This window comes from Mycteria americana, chromosome 22, assembly GCF_035582795.1.
Source record: "Mycteria americana isolate JAX WOST 10 ecotype Jacksonville Zoo and Gardens chromosome 22, USCA_MyAme_1.0, whole genome shotgun sequence".
NCBI classification, from domain to species: Eukaryota; Metazoa; Chordata; class Aves; order Ciconiiformes; family Ciconiidae; genus Mycteria; species Mycteria americana.
The window spans coordinates 8,251,396-8,271,408 of NC_134386.1; the positions used below are offsets into that span (position 1 = coordinate 8,251,396).

At 52.1% G+C, this 20,013-nt stretch overlaps 1 protein-coding gene and 1 gene segment (V, D, J or C); both read right to left on the bottom strand.

Annotated features, from left to right (window-relative positions):
• LOC142419578 (M1-specific T cell receptor alpha chain-like) overlaps positions 1-20,013 on the bottom strand; it is a 394,724-nt gene that overhangs the window by 177,864 nt on the left and 196,847 nt on the right. The window lies entirely within an intron of this gene.
• Positions 2,497-4,884, bottom strand: LOC142419582 (Ig heavy chain V region C3-like). The segment is given in 2 exon segments: positions 2,497-4,256; positions 4,698-4,884. Coding segments are annotated over 2 exon segments (399 nt in total).

The following is a 20,013-nucleotide window of genomic DNA, read 5'->3' on the forward strand; positions in this document are numbered from 1 at the left end:
AGGTATTTACACGCACTGATGAATCTCCCCAGAGCATTTTCTTCTCTATGCTAAACCAACCCTGTTCTCTCAGGCTTTCCTTGTATGTCAGATGCTCCCTTCCTCCTCTTTGTGGCCCTTCATTGCACTTGCTCTGGTATGTCCATGTCTTTCCTGTGCTGCGGAGCCCAGGACTGGGCACAGTAGTCCACAGTCTCACCAGTGCCGAGGTCAAGAGCAGTCCAACCCAATGAGCAAGGAGTCAGGTAAAAATGCCAGGAGGCCTGCATGGATAAACAAGGCTAGGGAAAATTCAGGCCCACTGATGAATGGGGTGGGGACCTGGTGACACAGGACATGGACATGTGGCTGTAAGGCCACCCTCGACCTTCCCCCGAGGAAGGACTGCAGGGTTCTACTGAGACTTTGGAGCTAGCCCTGGGGGTGGCAGGCTGTCCTCCCAGTGGCCTCCTGACCCTTGCTGCTGCTGAGTTTCTCCTCCCAGATGGGAGCCCCTGAGCCCAGCTCCACTTGAACAGGGCACCCCTACGCAGATGTGCTTCCCACCCTGCTCTCTCCACTCTGGCTCAGCACCCTACTCCTCCACTCGCTCCCTCATGCTGGCACTTCTCCAGCTGCCTGCTCCTTGGCAAGGGCCTCCCAGGTTCCCCAAGCAGCAAAGGCCCTACAGCGCTCCAGCTACATGAGACCCTGGCTATGCTTGTTGCTGAGGGTCTGGGGTACATGTGCAGGCTCAGGCCCCCCAGCTCATCTCCCAAAACTCATGTGCACAGGACTCAGCAGGGACCAGGCTGTTGGGGCTGCTCAGCACAACAGGGACACTCCCTTCTCCATTCTCCTACTGAGCAGGAACAGAGAGCTCCCCCTACAATCCTTGCAGCCACAGGATGGGACACCTCCAGGTACTGAGCCCTGACACAGTGTCACCATCTTGACAGGTACCACCATTTGGGGGAAAATTGCTGACTCAACGGACTGTCTGAATCCTTTCCCTCTCCTCTCTTTTCCTGGGGGCTCCAACATGGCCCCTTGCGGGAGGGGGAACCAGGGAAGGCATGGGAAGGGCAGTTGCAGAGTATAGAGAAGCCCATTGAAACTGTACACTTGCAGCTGGGAAAAGAAGCAGGAGGATATAGGGCCAGGGTGGTGTAGGGTGCCCCGGGACACTTGGGGCTGCCCCAGCGTGGTACGACATGCCAGGTTCCCAACAGCCCACAAACCCATGGAGGGCTGGAGTGTTGTTCTGGCCCAGGGCACCCTCCATATCATCCTTGTTGGGGTCCTCCCTCCAAATTCCATGTTGGCCCTCAGTGTACACACATGAAAGTATACGCACATGGAGCCAACACATGTCCAGAAGAAAAGATGCTCTTCAGTTCAGCTCCTGCTCTCTTACTACTCTGGGGCTCCCTGAACAACATGAGGTTTCAAAACTCAATTCAGCTCTGTTTCCCCTCTTTCTCTGTTGCTTTCTGCCTGTGGGAGAGCTGGAGAAGAATAAGGTTAACAACATGTTCATGGTTTCTGTGGGTGCTTGTGGGAGACTGCTGCTGCTGCTGCAGCACCTCTGTGCCCCTTTCTAGGAAAGCCAGCCCAGACTAGTCCTGAGAAGCCTTCTTGCAGCCAACCACAAAAGACCTGCCTGGATTTAAACCCCCTCCTTCCTTTTCTGCCCTGGCCCTGCCTGTGTTTCAAGCACTCTGCCCTTTCCCAGCTCTCTGCTGCTGCAGAAATAGGTGGCCACGTCTGCAGCTGATGGCGAGAGCAATTCCAGCGACAGCTGGTTCCTGGAGGGGTCTGCAGAGCTGCTGACTTGGGTCTGGAAGGATGAAGCAATGTGCTGGAGTCCTGTGAAAGGATACTGCAACACGATATGCTGCAGGTGTCTGCCAGGAGTCTGACGGATCCAGTCCCAAGCGTAGCTGCTGTCGGTGATGGGTACACCAGAGATGTGGCAGGTAAGCGTGAGAGACTCTGAGACCTTCCCTAGTGTGGGCCCAGAGGCCTCTGTCTGCACCTGAGAAAGGGCACCTGTAACCCCGGGAGACAAGGATGAACAGGCAGCAACAGCTCAAGGCATCCCACTGAACGTCAGAAAACACTTTTTCAGTGTGTGGGTGAGCAAGCACTGGCACAGCTTGCCCAAAAAGGTTGTGGAGTCTCCAGGCTTGGAGATATTAAAAAGCTGTCTGGCCATTGCCCTGGGCAACAGGCTCTAGGTGGCCCTGCTGGAGCAGAGGGCTTATGCCAGATGACCTCTGGAGGTTCCTTCCAACCTCAGTCATTCAGTGATTCTGTGAGTAGAGGGGAAGGATCATCGCCTCAATTTATGCAATGCATGGAAGGCAGGAAAGGGTGTGCTAAGTTCCCCCCTAAAAACCTCCAACTTCTCCCCTGCCCCAATCCAATTAGCAAGGATGGGCAATGACACCGTGCACAGGGTGTTTGGCCAGAGCAGCTCCTGCTCACCTCTCCCCAGCTCCTCTCTACCCACACATCTGCTCTCCTCAGGCTTCCCACATCAGGTTTCCCCCCATAAGGGCTGGAAGGCATGACCTATGAGGAGTGGGTGAGGATTTTGTGTTTGTCTAGTTTGGAGTAAAGGAGACTGAGGGGCAATCTCATTGCTCTCTACAGCTTCTTGAGGAGGGCAAGTGGAGAGGGAGGTGCTGATCTCTTCTCCCTGGTACCCACCGATAGGACGCACAGGAATGGTTCAAGGCTGCACCAGGGGAGGTTTAGACTGGACATTAGGAAGCATTTCTTTAGTGAGAGGGTGCTCAAACACTGCAACAGGCTTCCTAGAGAGGTGGTTGATGCCCCAAGCCTGTTAGTGTTCCAGAGGCATTTGGACAATGCCCTTAATAACAGGCTTTAACTTGGTCAGCCCTGAACTGATCAGGCAGTTGGAGTAGATGATCGTTGTAGGTCCCTTCCAACTGAAATAGTCGATTCTATTCTATTCTATTCTATTCTACTCTACTCTACTCTACTCTACTCTATTCTCTGGAGCACTGACAGCACCCAGCCACGATGAGACACCCCTCTCTCTGACCCCAGCCACAGTCCACTCATGGACTCACCACTAAGATGGGCTGTGACCCCCGTGAACATGCAGGAGGGGAGAGCAGGAGAGGAGGAAGCTGATGTTGTTGGGGCAGCCCCCGGGTGTCTCTCACTGTGGTCCCTGCAGGGTGCAGTAATAGAGCGCACTGTCCCCCAGCTCCAGCCCGCTGATGATCAGTGTCCCAGAGCTCTTGTCAGCCTGGCAGGAAAACCTCTTGCGGGCAAAAGGGGCTGTGTGGCTGTAGGAGCCTCCCCGGCCCTTGCTCTGCAGCAAGTACTGCAGGGGTCCGCCAGGACGCTGCCGATACCAGGCCACGTAAATATAGGAGGCATTGGACCTGTAAGTGCATCGTAAGGTCCCCGTGTTCCCTGCTCGCCACCACACTGCAGACCTCGTCGCTTGGATCTCATCACCCTGAAATGTACCTGAAACAAAAGCAGGGCTGTTCCATCACTGCTTTGCTTTCGCTGGCACAAGGAAATTGCCCACCAAAGGGTCAATGGAAGCAGGCAATGGTGTTGCCAGGCAATGCTGTTGCCAAAGCCCAAGCACTTTGGGTGCCCCAGGGAGAATGGGGACATGGGAAGGCAGAGAGGGGCTGCAGGCAGGCAGAGTGGCCAGCCTGGTTGGGTGACAGAAACACATTGAATCACCTCCTCAGAATAAACCACTGCCTTTAGAACTCCAAAGATGGAAATTGGCAGTGCTGGGAAAGGAGCTCTTGCAGAAAGGCCAGGACAACCTGCGGTGTGCAGGGATGGCCCCTCTCTCCCTGCAAACAGCCCTGAGCCACCTCAGCACTCGCCAGCTCCACACGTTGTACACCCTGTGCCGGACTCAGCAGGTTTGTGTTAAAGCGCAGCTGGATTTCCTGTCCCGGTGGGAACGGCACAGAAGTAGCGGGCAGAGTCCTGGGGCTTCAGGGCACGCAGGGACAGAGATGACTCGGACTGGGAATTGTCCCGGGACACCGTGGCTCGACCTTCCACTGCTGACCCGACTTGAGTGACTGAGGAATCGGACCTGATGTAGGACACCCACTCGAGACTGCCACCGGGTGCCTGACGGTACCACAGGACTGCATAACTCCCGAAGGTGAATCCGGACCCGCGGCAGGAGAGGAGCACGGAGTCCCCGGGCGCTCGCAGCTCTCCGCCGGCCTCCACCAGCCTCAGCTGCGCCCACACCCCTGCGGACGGAGAGCGCGGGCAGCCGGGCAGGGCGCGCCCACGGCCCGAGGACGTTCCCCCGCCGCCCCGGCGCCCCCCGCCCCGACACAGCGACAGCCCACACCCCCCTCTCTGCCGGCAAACCCCCGCGCCCGGGGCAATGCCCCGCCTGCCCTGCTCGGGGCTGAGCCGCGCCTGCTCCCGACACTCCGGCCGACCGGCTGCCCGAAAGCCTCCCTCTGCCTCTGCCTCTGCCTCTGCCTCTGCCTTCCCCTCTCCCTCTCCCGCCCACGCCACCCGCTCCCCGCTTCCCCGCTAAGGAAGGCGAGCGCCAGGCCAACAGCGCGCCCGGCGCGGGAGCAGCCGCAGCCCCGCGGCCCCGCGACGGGCAGGGTCGGCCGCGGCCAGCCCCAGCCCCGGGCCCAGCGCCGGGCTCGCTGCCCTCCCCGCCCGGCTCTCACCTGCCGGCCCCGCGGCCAAGGACAAGGCCAGGAGCCACGGCCCCAGCCCGGGCGCCATCATGCCCTGCCGCGCCGGGGCCGGCCGGGGCACAAGCGCCCGGCGGCAGCCGCAGAGGAGCCGAGCGCAGCCGCGATCGGGCCCGCTCCTGCCCGCCCCGCCGGCTCGGCCCCTCGCCGCGGCAGCGCCCACGCCTCTGCCCGCCCCAACAGACCCGCCCCGGCCCGGCCCGGCCCCCCGGTGCCGCGGCGCCTTCGGGGGAGGAGAAGGGGGGGCGCGGGGCGGGACGCGGGGCAGGGTCTTGGGCAGAGGAGGAGCGCGGTGCCCCGGCAGACGAAGGCTCCTGGCCCTTGGCTCCCAGCGCGGCTCCGGCGCTGTCCCGGCTTGTCGCCCTGCCGAGCCCTGCGGAGGGGAGTCGGCGCCTCGGCCAGGCGCAGCCGGGGCCGGCCCCAGCCCCAGCGCCAGGGAGGGTCGGGCTGCGGGCCCGCAGCGTCCCCTCGCAGGACCCTCCCCGTGCCCCGCACCCCCAGCCCGCCCTGGCCTCACTCCCATCCCCTGCCCGCGGGGACAAGAGACACTGCGCGGAAACGATCCCTCCCTCTCCTACCCGCTTGCCTGACACTCGTCTCTTCCACACCGCAGAGCTAGCGGCCTGTAGGGACATGCTCGGGACCTCCGAGACGGGGCTCCCCAGCACGCTTCCCCAGGGTGTGAAATAACCCCATGGACACAGGAGACCTCAGAGACAGAACTGCTTCGTCTCACCTTCCCACGTCTTTGCCCACATTTGCCTCTGTCGCCATTGACAATCACACCAACACCTCGCTTTATGTCCTGGTCACAGCGCCGTTACTGCCTTGGCATTGGTCCGGTCTGTGACTACCGTGAACCCAAACTCGAGAGGGCGTAAAGAGCAAGTAGTTGGCATTGTCAGGGCACCCTTGGGTGTCTCTTCCTGTCATTCCTGCCAGGACACTAGAAGGTGTCCTTTCGCTCCAGTGTGGTAATGCCCAGTGTACTGCAGTTGTGGTTGGCCTGGCGGGAAATCTTCTTGTGGGCAATAGGACCTGTGCGGCTGCAGGAAGCTCCCCAGCCCTTCCTCAGGAGCATGTGGTGTGGGGGCCCAAAGGGACGCTACCTGTTTCAGGCCACCTGAATATATCAGAAGCTGGACCGTTAGGTGCGTCACAGGTCAGTACATGCCCTACTCTTCCCTGCATGGCAGACCTCCTCAGCTGGACTTCATCATCATCCTGTAATGTGCCTGAAAACCAGCAGGGTGTTCACCAACTGCTTTGCTCCAACAGGCCAAGTGGAAACGATGGAAGTGGAAACACCATTTCCAAAGTCCGAGGGCTCTGGGTGCCTGTAGTGGTCCTAAGCAGAAGACTTTTCTCCACGGACGACTTGGTGATCCACCTAATAAGTCGACCTGAGTGAGCACAGGCTTATACTGGGCTGCACATCCTCCAGGAGCTTCTGCAATGCGCTGGGCTGCACATTTCCCTGTCACAGGATGAACTCAGCCAGCAGATCCCAGTGGAAGGGCCTAGAGGTGCCACCCACATGATCTCAGCCCTAGTGCATGTTCCTGTCTTTGCTACAGCTCCAGGTCCTGGGTAACTGGTACGCTGCTGCGTTAGCCAGCTAAGTGAACTGCTGTTACTGTTTCACCTCTCGCTCAGCCTAGAAGGGTAGCTCCGAACTGGACACGGAGGAAGGATGAGACACTTCTGCGTCACTTCTGCTCAGGACAGAGATCTCTGACTGACGACATACAGTAGGAATAGGTTTTTCTAGACCCTGGTAAAACATGGATACAATTAGGCATGTGGGGAAGTCAACACAGTCCCCAGAATCAGAGCATTCGTATGCCATGTGTAGTGCCTGGTCATCCTACGGCTGCCCTGTTCACGTGGGAAAGTCCTGAAAAGGAAACAAATATCTCAAATATCTCCTGTCTTGGGACTGTGACCGTAAGTGCCCCTAATGCCTCATATAGTCCAAACAGTTAAGAATTTCTGCTAGCAGTTCACTCAAAGCATGCACAACGTTGCATGAAGTGAGAAGCGTCTGGAGTGCTAGGCTTGGGAGGGGCACCCTAAACCCTCTGGACAGTCTAACTCTGAAATTGTGCTCGCAACTGAAATCGTCAGTCCGCTGGTGGCACAGCAAGTCCACACATTGGCATCTGCAGCTGTCAGACTGCAAGCAGCTGCCTTAGCAGCATTGTCAGTTTGTAGACCATGGGATGCTGGGATGGTATGGGATGACACTGCCTCCTTACAGTCTAGAGAGCAAGTCTTACGAGGAATGGCTGAGGCAACCGGGCTTCTTTAGCCTGGAGAAGCAGAGGCTGAGGGGAGACCTTATCGCTCTCTACAACTACCTGAAAGGAGGTTGTAGTGAGGTGGATGTTTGTCTCTTCTGCCAGGTAACAAGCAATAGGACAAGAGGAAATGGCCTCAAGTGGTGCCAGGGGAGGTTTAGATTGGATATTAGGAAAAATTTCTTCACCAAAAGGATTATCAAGCATTGGAACAGGCTGCCCAGAGAGGCAGTGGAGTCACCATCCCTGGAGGTATTTAAAAGACATGTAGATGTGGTGCTTAGGGACATGGTTTAGTGTTGCACTTAGCAGTGCCAGGTTAACGGTTGGACTTGATGATCTTCAAGGTCTTTTCCAACCTAAATGATTCTATAAGTCTATAATTCTATGATCACAGGTAATGGTTACTTAGGAAGACAAATGCCATAACTCCAAATATCCCCGTTTCCTCCTTCTTTCCCTGAGCTTTTATTGCTTTTGTGCTGATTTTGGTTGAGATAAAGTTAATTGTCTTCATGTGAGCTGGTATGGGGCTATGTTTTGGATTTGTGCTGAAAACAGTGTTGATAATAATGGTGGGATGCTGGGATGGTATGGGATGACACAGCCTCCTTACACCAAAGTATGCAACTGGCTGTTCTAAAACAAGAAGAGCCAGCTTTTGAAAGTCATGACTGGCCCAAGGATGATGAAAGGCTGCTGGGCTGCTAGCTGGCTTCTGTGCTCAGGAGAGCGGGCAGGGGCTGTGGGCCATGGGGCCACAGAGCCGCTCCCATGATCTTTGGAGTTTGGCAGCCGCAAACACACCTGCTCAGAAGGTCTTGCCCCATTACAGTCTCAGGCCTGGGAGAGAAGCTCACAATCAAAACCAAACAACCCAGAATATGAAAAAGCATTCACACATGGGTGAGCCAGACCCACCAAGTGAGAGCAAGGGGGAAATACTGAAATCTCAGACTTTTTGTAAGATGCCTCTTCAATCCCCCTGCGTTGGTGAGGACTGTAAAAGTCAAACCATCTCATTCATATTGGAAAGCCCATTTTTGTCCTTCCTGGATCCTTTTGCATGACAAATTCACTACCTTGGACGTGCCTGGTCTCCCAGTGACCTCCAGAAATGACTTCTTGTCATTTGAGGAAGTTTGAGGAAGTCTTGCCTTCCTCTCTGGACTATCAGCTGTAGTGCTGGAGTTTGGAAGGGTACATCTGCATGGGAAACCAATGTTTGTGGGTGGTGAAAAGGCAGCCTGCAGCAGACTGAGCAGTCATGGTCTGTGTGAGGGACTCAGGTGTGCTGTTCTTTGGGAAAAATAGGGAAGGGAAGGGAAGGGAAGGGAAGGGAAGAGAAGGGAAGGGAAGGGAAGGGAAGGGAAGGGAAGGGAAGGGAAGGGAAGGGAAGGGAAGGGAAGGGAAGGGAAGGGAAGGGAAGGGAAGGGAAGGGAAGGGAAGAGAAGAGAAGAGAAGAGAAGAGAAGAGAAGAGAAGAGAAGAGAAGAGAAGAGAAGAGAAGAGAAGAGAAGAGAAGAGAAGAGAAGAGAAGAGAAGAGAAGAGAAGAGAAGAGAAGAGAAGAGAAGAGAAGAGAAGAGGGTAAGTGTTCCAGGTGGAAGGAACCTACAAGAATCACAAAGTCCACCTGCCTGGCCACTTCAGGGCTGACCAAAAGTTGAAGCATGTTATTAAGGGCATTGCCCAAATGCCTCTCAAACACTGACAGGCTTGGGGCATCAAACCACCCTTCTAGGAAGCCTGTTCCAGTGTTTGAGCACCCTCTCAGTAAAGAATTGCTTCCTAATATCTAGTCTGAACCTCCCCTGGTGAAGCTTTAAACCATTCCCATGTGTCCTGTCACTGGGTACCAGGGAGAAGAGATCAGCACCTCCCTCTCCACTTGCCCTCCTCAAGAAGCTGTAGAGAGCAATGAGGTTGCCCCACAGCCTCCTTCTCTCCAAACTAGTGTTGCAGTAGTCTCTTTCTAGCCCAAACGGAATCCAATACATAGCAGTAGTAGCAAGGCTTCTTGAAGCCTTAGGCTGCAGGCTCTGAACTTTCACCCAGATCCACTGACCATGCACTGAACTTTTACTTGGCTACATGAAGGAAGGCCCCCAAAGCCAGTGCAAAACAGAAAGAGAAGGAAGCTTCAACCTTAGCAGAAGCTGCAGCCCTAGAGATAAGTGAAGAATCGGCCCACCTGGAGACAATTAAAGGGCCCAGCGAAGAACAGGGAGACCCCAGACCCTAATACTGCTGTTGGCCCGAACCGTCTCCTGAGGGGAGGGGAATTTAAATTGTAAGGGTATAATTGCCCAGGGATTTCTTTGTTCTGGGTCCCTCTCTGGAGGCACCCAGCTCGAGCTGTTTTCACTGCTGTACCAATCCATAAATTTGTCTGGTGTATGTCGTATTGGAGACTCTGCTTCAGGAAACCTAGGGTCGAACCAGAGGGGAGAGGAAGCGCCCAAGAGTGAGAGCGTGTCTGTGAGCGAGGAGTCGAAAAGGGGCACCCATCAGCTCAGTGGAGCTGCCTGCTGCGAAGGGATTCTGGTCCCAGCAGTTAAAGTCTCGGGTGGTGTGTGTGCGACTCCCTCAATGCTGTGTGAGCGCTCGAGCAGGGCCTTCTCCTTTAACAGTTTGGCGACCCAGATGGGACCCTAGGCCAGCACCCTCGGATCCTCCCACCTCCAAACATCCAACTGCAGGCAGCAGGTGAATTCACCTGGGACCTTTGGAAGGGGAGGCTCCAAAAGGTGAGTGTCAAAATTCCCTGAGCAGAATTGAGACTAGTGATTGGGGTGGTGCATGGCCTGAGCAGCGTAAACCGCACGAGAAGAAAGAGAGAGTGCGTGGCCTGGTCAGTGGAAAGCGCACAAGATGCAAAAGTTGGTGTGTGGCCTGAGCAGCGTAAAACGCACATAAATGAGACCCTGATACTAGGGGGAAAAAAAAGAAGAAATGGGAAATGTAGCCAGTGTAGAAAAGGGGACGCCCTAGGCCGAGGTCTTACAGAATTGGGAGAAAATTTACAGTACAGCAGAATTATCTAAAAAACGCGCAATCAAATTATACCAAGGTGAATGGCCGTTTATTACAAGAACGGATCCACACAAATTAATGTATGTAAGTCATCGACGCATACCAAATGGATTACTGGTATGTATGGCATGAATGGTCTGGGGAGAGAAAACTGCCAGGACAAAAGTTAAAAAAGGAAAAAAAAAAAAAAGAGATAAAGGTGGTAATTGTAGCAGAAGCTACCGGAAAAAGAAATTTCTGCAAGTAGTTCAACCCCACCTTATCTGTCTTCGTCTCTGTCTTCTTCTGACTCTCCTCCTCTGAAGCCTCCGGCTGGTCGGGCTTTCCCATTCCAAAGCAAAGATGAGCTGACTGTTCATCCACCGCAATACAAAAGAAAGCCTCTTTTAAATTTAGAACTGGAAAATACATATTCTATTCAGGGATGGAAGCAAGTAAAGTGTACGGGTTTGGCACCACAGGGTGGACATTGACTGTTCGAGTGTTAATTTCCCACAAATCCTGTACCTAATTCTTGAGAATTAGGCTTCCTTACCAGCAAAATGGGAGTATTAAATCCCACTCGGCACTCCCGTAATAGCCTATATTCTAAAAAGGAATTAACGAGTGGTTCCCTTACCTTTGCAGGTACCTGAGCAAAAAGGGATAGCCAGTGGAGTAATAATGCAATAAACTGGGTCCACATCACAGGCCAGTCGCCTATTAGTCAATTCACCTTGATCCAGTGGCGGCAGGGGCACCAGGCTGAAATAAAACAGTAGCGGCAGCAGCGGCTCTATTGGAGAAGAGTCGCCCACTTATCTCAGGACATCCAGTGACAGTTTATGTCCCACACAAAGCAGAAATACTAATGAAGCAATACGCGACTCAAGCATTGTCACTGCAATGGGCACATAGGTAAGAACTGATTCTACTAATGGCAGATAATGTTCTCTGTGAAGATGCAATACGCTGAATGCTGTGATGTTGTTACCATTGCCTGATGAAAGGGAGGAACATCATCGGTGCGAATGAGTAATGCTTAGTTCCAGCGATTCACGAACAAATTTAACTGATGTTCCTTTGCAGAACCCAGATTTAGCTCTATCTGTAGATGGCTCATCCTACTACTTGCATGGACAACGACGGACTGGGTACAGCCAAGGACAAGTGATGGAAGCTGAACCACTCCCAGCAAGGCTGAGTGCACAAGGAGTGGAACTGGTAGCCTTGACACGCACGGGACAGGGAAAGGCAGGCTTTTCCCCTTTCATCTAGGAAAGGGAAAACGAGTCAGTATTTACATGGACTCTCGGTATGCCTTTGGGGTACGCCATGCAACAGGAATGTTATGCAAAGAACGAGGATTTTTCACACCATCAGGGAAAAGGGTATCCAATGGAGAGGAAATACGCAATTTGCTGGAATCAGTGCAACTACCCAAACAAATTGCTGTGTTACATTGCCCAGCCCATAGCAAGCACTCTGCAGAAAGTAGTAAAGGAAATGCTTTAGCTGATGCAGCTGCAAAGGCTGCAGCCCAGCAACCTCTGAGGGAGTGTATGGTTGCAATCTCAATGGAAAATCAGAATGAATGGCCAAATGTAAAGAGACCGCAAAGCCACGTATGAAAAGGACTCTACAGCAGAGGAAAAGAAACAATGGGCAAAGTGGGAAGCAGAACAAGATGGCAGTGCAATATGGACAATTGGAGGAAAACCGGTTTTGCCAAAGAAGTAATTAATTACCGTGGCTAGGTGGTTTCAAGACAAAGCTCATGCAGGAGCAGAGGCAGTGGCTAAACAGGTACAAAACACATGGGCAGCACCAGGAATTTATGCCGCCGCAAAAAGGATCACCAGTAGCTGCCCAACCTGCCAAAAGTTTTCAAGTATCAAGCCGAGCTCAGCGTTAGGGGGACGACCATGGGCCGGTTTCCCTTTTCAGCAATTACAAATATATTACACAGATATGCCATCCACCAGTGCATACAAACAGTTATTGGTTATAGTAGGTGAATTGTCAGGTTGGGTAGAAGCTTTCCCCACAAGAAAAGCGGGCACAGGAGGAGGAATAAAAGCGTTATTGAAGGAAATTATACCCAGATACGGAGTTGCCGAATCACCTGAATCAGACGGGGGTGCCCATTTTACAGCAAATACAATCGGTCAACTATGTAAGTCGCTAGCTATAGAGAAGAACTTGCACACTCCCTATCACCCGCAACCCTCAGGACAGGTGGAAAGAATGAACAGAACCTTTAGACAAGAGATAGCAGAAATATCCACAAACACAGGCTTAAAGTAGCCGGACGCATTGCACTTAGCCCTGTGGGATGGGCGAAATGCCCCGCAACAACCCATAGGACTAACGCCAGCAGAAATTTATCTTTGGGAGACATTTGGCCATACCAGGGATTTATATCCCAGCTAAGTCCAGCCTGTTGGATGGAGATGAACGATTGACCCAGTATGTTATAAGCATGCAGAAACAGTTTGCAGACCATAGAAAATGCGCTCAAAGGTATCAATCTGCACCACCTGAAATGCAGGTATATGATATACAGCCTGGGGATAAAGTTCTAGTAAAGATGTTTTCCCAAAAGTCTAAGCTAGAATCGAAATGGGAAGGGCCATATACTGTCTTACTGTGTTCTTACTTTGCTGTCAAAGTTTCAGGAAAAGAAAATTGAATACACCACTCACATGTCAATCGAGTGAGGGATAGCCAACCAGCTGGCAAATAACTGATTTCTGAAGAACCCTTGCAACAGGACCGATGAAGCGAGACAACCCTGACAACCACAACAGCATGGCTAAGTATTTGTTTAAAAAAAAGAAAAAAAGAGAGTTGTCAATAATAAAGGGAAAAGAGTCTACCTAGGTTATCAGGAAGTAGCTGTTCCAGTCCCTTGGGAACCAGCAAGAGAGACTCTTGTTTTCTGCTGTGAAACAGATACAGCTCAGGATGTAATTCTGGTAGAATTGACAAGCAGGGAAAAAATCAGAGTGTTCTGATAAAACCAGCTGCTGTTTAATGCTAGATTCCAGGTGCTGTGTGAGGGAAAATCCTAGATTAAATGTTAATATGGTATTTCTCAATGTAACTTGTGAAACTACTATGCCTATATTGACAACTGTCTCTCCGACCACGTTACATCCCATGGTAACAGTCTTATGCTTAGTTTTATGGTGTTTGTTACCTGTAATCACCTTAATCACCTTATATATGAGAACATGGAGGTTAATTGTTTGTCTTGTGAGACTTCGCAACCTTTGTCTGATCTTTGTCTGACACGTGAAGCAGAAATGCTTAATAAAAAACCAAAGGAGGACTGTTGTAGTACTCACTTTCTAGCCCAAACGGATTCCAATACATAGCATTAGCAGCAAGGCTTGCTGAAGCCTGAGGCCACAAGCTCTGAACTTTCACCCAGACTTGCTGACCATATACTGAACTTTTACCTGGCTACATGAAGGAAGGCCCTGAAACTGGTGCAAACCGGAGGATAAGGAAGCTACAATCTCAGCAGAATCTACAACCTTAGAGATAAGAGACAAAACGGCCCACCTAGAGACGATGAAAGGACCCAATAAAGAACGGGAAGACCCTAGACCCTAACATTACTCTTGGTCCAAACTGTCTCGTGAGGGGAAGGGAACTTAAATTATATGGGTATAATTGCCCAGGGATTTCTTCCTTCTGGGTCCCTCTCCGGAGGAACCCAGCTCAAGCTGTTTTACATCGCATCAATAAATTCATCTGGCGTACGTCGTATGAGAGCCACTGCTTCAGGAAACCTAGGGTCGAGCCAGAGGGGAGAGAAAGCACCCAAGAGTGAGCGTGTGTGTGTGTGTGTGTGAGCGAGGAGTCAAAAAGGGGCACCCGTCAGCTCAGTACGGCTGCCTGCTGTGAAGGGACCCCAGTCCCAGCAGTTAAAGTCACAGGTGGTGTGTGTGCAACTCCCTCAATGGTGTGTGAATGCTCAGGCAGCGGCTTCTCCTTTAACACCTACATCCTCTGGACACTCAAGTTCTGAAAGCCCACTCACAACTGGTCGGGTCGCTGGTGGCAAAGCAAACGCACACGTTGGCATCTGCAGCGGTCAGCCTGCAGACAGCCGCCTCAGCAGCATTAGGCAGCACGTATACCAGAGAACGCTGGGCTGGCAGGGGCGCACGCCAGAGCACGTGGCCTAAATAATAGTACACAGCCTCCTTACGTCAAAGTATGCCACTGGCCACTATGAGAAAAGAATGGCCAAGGTGGGAAAGTCATGACTGGCCAGTATCTCCAGGATGTGGAGAATACCAGCCACATCTGTAGGCCATGCCCTGCTATGCAAAGTCTTGGTGCCAACACAACTGCAATACTGGGAGCTCAGGGGACTGATAAGCCTCCGTGGACACATGCTACGGGTGAGCGTTGTCTTGCAGGTGACATTGGCATGAACTCTTTGGACACATGCCTTAATTATTCCATGGGCAGACCCTTCTACATCTGCTCATATCGTCCCGTTAGACATTCAAAGATGTCAGGAACGGGCTGTGACTAAATGCTGTCTAAATGGTGCCACAGAAGACCCATGCACATCCTGAGCCAATCAGCACGCACGCACCTTAGAAGCCCAGCACGATGAAATAAATCCCACACAGAGGGAAAATTGCTATCGCAGTCTTCCACTCCTAGTCTAGTGGTAGTGAGACCTCACCCATATTACACACAATGACCTGCTGTGACCACAAGAGAACCTTTACATATAGAGAGAACAGTAATAACACAGGAAAAACAGAACCATTACTAGCAATAAAAATAGAGTAACAGCCATTCAGTATAAATAGAACTATAAGAAATATGACAGTACCACCAATTAATTAAGCAATAATGGACCCTCCTCAAAATGTTAGCAACTAGAGGCTTCCTAAACAATATACTTCAATTTCCTAAAAATTTCAAACATGAAATACTGTCCTTGCTGGAATCTGATGACCAATGCAATAGAGGTATTCAGTCAGATGAATTTGCTTAGGGACATGGTATAGTGGTGGTCTTGGTAGTGTTAGGTTTACGGTCGGACTCGCTGATCTTAAAGGTCTTTTCCAACCTATGCAATTCTGTGATCCTGTGATTCTCTGAATGAGAGGCTAGCACTGCTGTTGCCTCATGGTGGGACATCTCTGGTGGTTTGACCTCCAAGACCACTGCCGTTCCACACCTGTTTTCATGCCCATTATTTGTTTTGCTTGCCACTATAGTGGAATTAATAATTAGAGTAATTGCTTTGTGCAGAAGAGACTTTTTGGCTGCCAGGAAGGGCTGGTAGCTTCTGCATCTAACCTGCAAATTACACTATCGTTAAGAAATGTCACCGATACGTGGGTCAAGGGGTGCAGCGTAGAGGTGCTAGCAGCAAGGTCCTTGCCCATAGAAGACGCAGGGATCCCCATCACAAGTGCTCCGGACTCAATGCAGGCACATTCTGTGCCCTACTGTACTGCCCGTATCACCTCACCTTCACGCCTGTGCTCAGCCAGCTAATCATGAGAAAAGAGCCAGGAGGTAGCAACAACTGGGCAGCAGCAATGATGTCACTGGAATGGCCTTGGCTTTCCCTTGAAGTGAAGCAGCAGATTTGCCCCCACACCACAGTACTTCTAAGAAAACCATCGCAAAACTCTGAAGACTACAACAGCATAGAACATCCCCAGGGTGGGGTTCTGTGCAGTGTGCTGTGTCCTGAGTGGAGCTCCGCCTGATGCTGCTGCAGCAGCGTGGGGATCCCAGCACCAGAATGGATGTCAGATTTCGTAACTTCCTATCACCTTTCCTGTGATGTTAATAAGAGGGTTCTCTGTTTTAATGACTGTTGATGCGTTTTCTTCTGGACTCTGAAAGGTCCAGCACCTCCTGCGGCAAAGCATCATGCATGATGCAGGATCTTCACGGACAATGACCAGGGGTACAGTCTGGAGCAAGGTCATTGCCAGGCCACTTTACAAAATTTTTGAATGAACATGGTGTTTGGGACAGGTGCCTGAGGACTAGAGGCAAGGAAATGTCACTCCTATTTTCAAGAAGGGCAAGAAGGAGGCCCCAAGAATCTTCACGTCTGTCAACCTCCCCTCAAGACCCAGGATGGTGATGGAGCAACTAATCCTGGGAACCATTTCCAGGCATGTGAAGGACAAGAACGTCAGCAGGATTCGCCAAGGGGAACTTATCCTTGAGCAACTTGATAATCAACTTCTGTGATGAAATGGCTGGCTTTGTAGACGAGGGCAGAGCAGTGCGTATGGTCTACCTTGACTTCAGGAAGGCTTTCAACACTGACCTCCTGTCTCGTCCCACTCGGCGGGCTGCGAGATGGGCGAATCTTTTTGATTCCCCGGGGATTTGTGTACCGACAAAGGCCGACCTCTGCTCGGCAGAGCCGCAGGCCGGTAGAGTTACGACAGGGACTCAGAGGAACAGTCAGACTAGCAGCTTTATTAACTAGCAAACTACAAACTTAACGAACTAGCAAGCTCAGCAAACGAACAGAGGCAATTTGGCAATGGAGCTATTTTCCGGGCAACCCGTCACAATTCATCCAAAACTCATATGCCCAGAGATATATCTAGTGGAAGAGTAGAGGAAAAGAGAAGTGAGAAAAGGAAAGAGAAGAGAGGAAGATAAAGAAAAGGAAAGGTATCACCACCCTTGGATCCCACGATGGCGGTGAGAGATGTGGCAGTCCTCCGGTGATGGGCGCGCACCGTTCCCTGGGGAAGGTGTCTCTTTATACTCTAATCCCTGCCTCAGGTCACACCCCTGGAGGACTTATGTTGTTCTGGTCCTCAAAAGTTCGCAGGCGCTGGGGGAGGGGGGGTGGTTGCGAGGAGTTTCATTCCAAGTTTCGGGTGGTTGTAGGCCCATTCCTTAGATAAAACTCTGTGTGACCTCTGGCCATAGATGGTAACTGTGCATCCTCCGACGCGCTCTTCTCACAGAATCACAGAATCACAGAATCATATAGGTTGGAAAAGACCTTTAAGATCATCGAGTCCAACCATAAACCTAACACTGCCAAAACCACCACTACACCATGTCTCTAAGCACCTCATCCAAACGTCCTTTATATACCTGCAGGGATGGCGACTCAACCACTTCCCTGGGCAGCCTGTTCCAATGCTTGATAACCCTTTCAGTGAAGAAAAATTTCCTAATATCCAGACTAAACCTCCCCTGGCGCAACTTGAGACCATTTCCTCTTGTCCTATCACTTGTTACTTGGGAGAAGAGACCGACCCCCACCTCTCTACAACCTCCTTTCAGGTAGTTGTAGAGAGCAATAAGGTCTCCCCTCAGCCTCCTTTTCTCCAGGCTAAACAGTCCCAGCTCCCTCAGCCGCTCCTCATAAGACTTCTGCTCCAGACCCTTCACCAGCTTCGTTGCCCTTCTCTGCACACGCTCCAGCACCTCAATGTCCCTCTTGTAGTGGGGGGCCCAAAACTGAACACAGTATTCGAGGTGCGGCCTCACCAGTGCCGAGTACAGGGGCACAATCACTTCCCTACTCCTGCTGGCCACACTATTTTTGATACAAGCCAGGATGCCATTGGCTTTCTTGGCCGCCTGGGCACACTGCTGGCTCATATTCAGGCGGCTGTCAACAAACACCCCCAGGTCCTTCTCTGCCAGGCAGCTTTCCAGCCACTCTTCCCCAAGCCTGTAGCGTTGCATGGGGTTGCTGTGGCCCAAGTGCAGGACCTTGCACTTCGCCTTGTTAAACCTCATACAATTGACCTGGGCCCATCGATCCAGCCTGTCCAGGTCCCTCTGCAGAGCCTGCCTACCCACAGATCAACAGCAGATCAACACTCCCACACAACTTGGTGTCATCTGCAAACTTACTGAGAGTACACTCGATCCCTTCGTCCAGATCATTGATAAAGATGTTAAACAGAACTGGCCCCAACACCGAGCCCTGGGGAACACCGCTTGTGACCGGCCGCCAACCGGAGTAAACTCCATTCACCACCACTCTTTGGGCCCGGCCGTCCAGCCAGTTCTTTACCCAGCGAAGAGTACACCCGTCCAAGCCATGAGCAGCCAGCTTCTCCAGGAGAATGCCGTGGGAAACCGTGTCAAAGGCTTTACTGAGGTCTAGATAGACAACATCCACAGCCTTTCCCTCATCCACTAGGCGGGTCACCTTGTCATAGAAGGAGATCAGGTTGCTCAAGCAGGACCTGCCTTTCCTGAACCCATGCTGGCTGGGCTTGATCCCTTGGTTATTCTCTACATGCCGTGTTATAGCACTCAGGATGATCTGCTCCATCAGCTTCCCCGGCACCGAGGTCAGGCTGACAGGCCTGTACTTCCCCGGGTCCTCCTTCCGGCCCTTCTTGAAGATGGGATGTCACATTCGCTAATCTCCAGTCAGCAGGGACCTCCCCAGTTAGCCAGGACGGGGTTCTCATCCCGTGCTAGCCAACTTGCTGCACCTTATCTCGATACAATGTTTGAGACAGTGCCTCTCAAGTGTCTCACAAGACAACACCTCTTTTAGTCTCTCCTCCGAAGAGCTCTCCCCATCCCATGCTAGCCGACTTGCTGTCGCCATGCAAATCGTGCCTCATCTCTCCACAATGTTTGAGACATTAACTCGTTCAGTCTCTCACACCTCCAACATAAGGTCCTCAGATAGAAGCTGATGAAGTCTGGGCTGGATGAGCAGATGGTGAGCTGGACTGAATACTGGACACAGAGCCAAGCGTGGTGACCAGCGGCATGAAGTCTAGTTGGAGGCCAGTATCTAGTGATGTACCCCAGGGGTCAATACTGGCTCCAGTCCTCTTTAACATCTTCATCCATGATCTGAAGGATGGAATAAAGAGGAACACAGGCAACATTCTTCTTGGGACGACGGGCTGCTACACCAGAGGGTAGTGCTGCCATCCAGAGGGACCTCGGCAGGCTGGAGAAATGTGCTGACAGGAACCTCATGTAGTTCAACAAGGTGTACTGGTTTTGACTGGGATAGAGTTAGTTTTGTTCACAGTAGCTCGCAGGGTGCTATGTTTTGAATTTGTGAGCAAAACAGTGTTGATGACACAGGGGTGTTTAACCTTTTGCTCAGCAGTGCTCACACAGCGTCAAGGCCTTTTCTGGTTTGCATGCTGCCCTGAGAGTGATTAGGCTGGTGATGCAGAAGAAGCTGACATGGTACACAGCCAGGACAGCTGATGCCAACTGAGCAAAGCAATATTCCATACCATGTATTGTCATTCTCAGCAATAAAACTCAGGGAAAGAAGGAGGGAAGGGTGATGTTCGGAGTTACAGCATTTGACTTCCCAAGTAGCCGTTATGCGCGAGGAAGCCCCGCTGTCCTGGGCATGGCTAAACACCTGCCTGCAGATGGGAAGTAGGGAATTTATGCCATATTTCACTTGGCTTGTGCACGCGCCTTTTGCTTCACCTGTCAAACTGTCTCGATCTTAACCTATGAGTTTTCTCTCTTTTATGCTTCCGATTCTTTCCCCCACCCTGCTGAGGGGGCAGTGACTGAACGCCTGTATGCTACGTAGCTGCCTATCGGAGTTAACCCACAACACAAGGGAAAGCGCAGAGTCCTGCACTTGGGGAGGAACAACCCTACGTACCAGTATGTGCTGGGGGCCCTCCAGCTGGAAAGGTCCAAAGGCCCTAAGGCTCCTGGTGGACACCAGGTTGAACATGTGCCAGCAATGTGACCCTGAGGCTCTATTGGGTTTACGTGAGAAAGTTTTGGAAGCAGGGCAGGCTGCACAGCCAGCCTCTGGGAGAGGAGACCAGGACTGCCCCCGTGTCGGACACAGCTCATTCCAGCCAGCTCCAAAAAGGGCCCAGTGCCGGCCAAAGCTGAGGCAATCTGCTAAGCCCCCAGCGCCTCTCAGGAAAGAAAGTGTGAGAAACGACCCTGCAAACACCAAGTCAGGCAAGAAGGAGCACTCC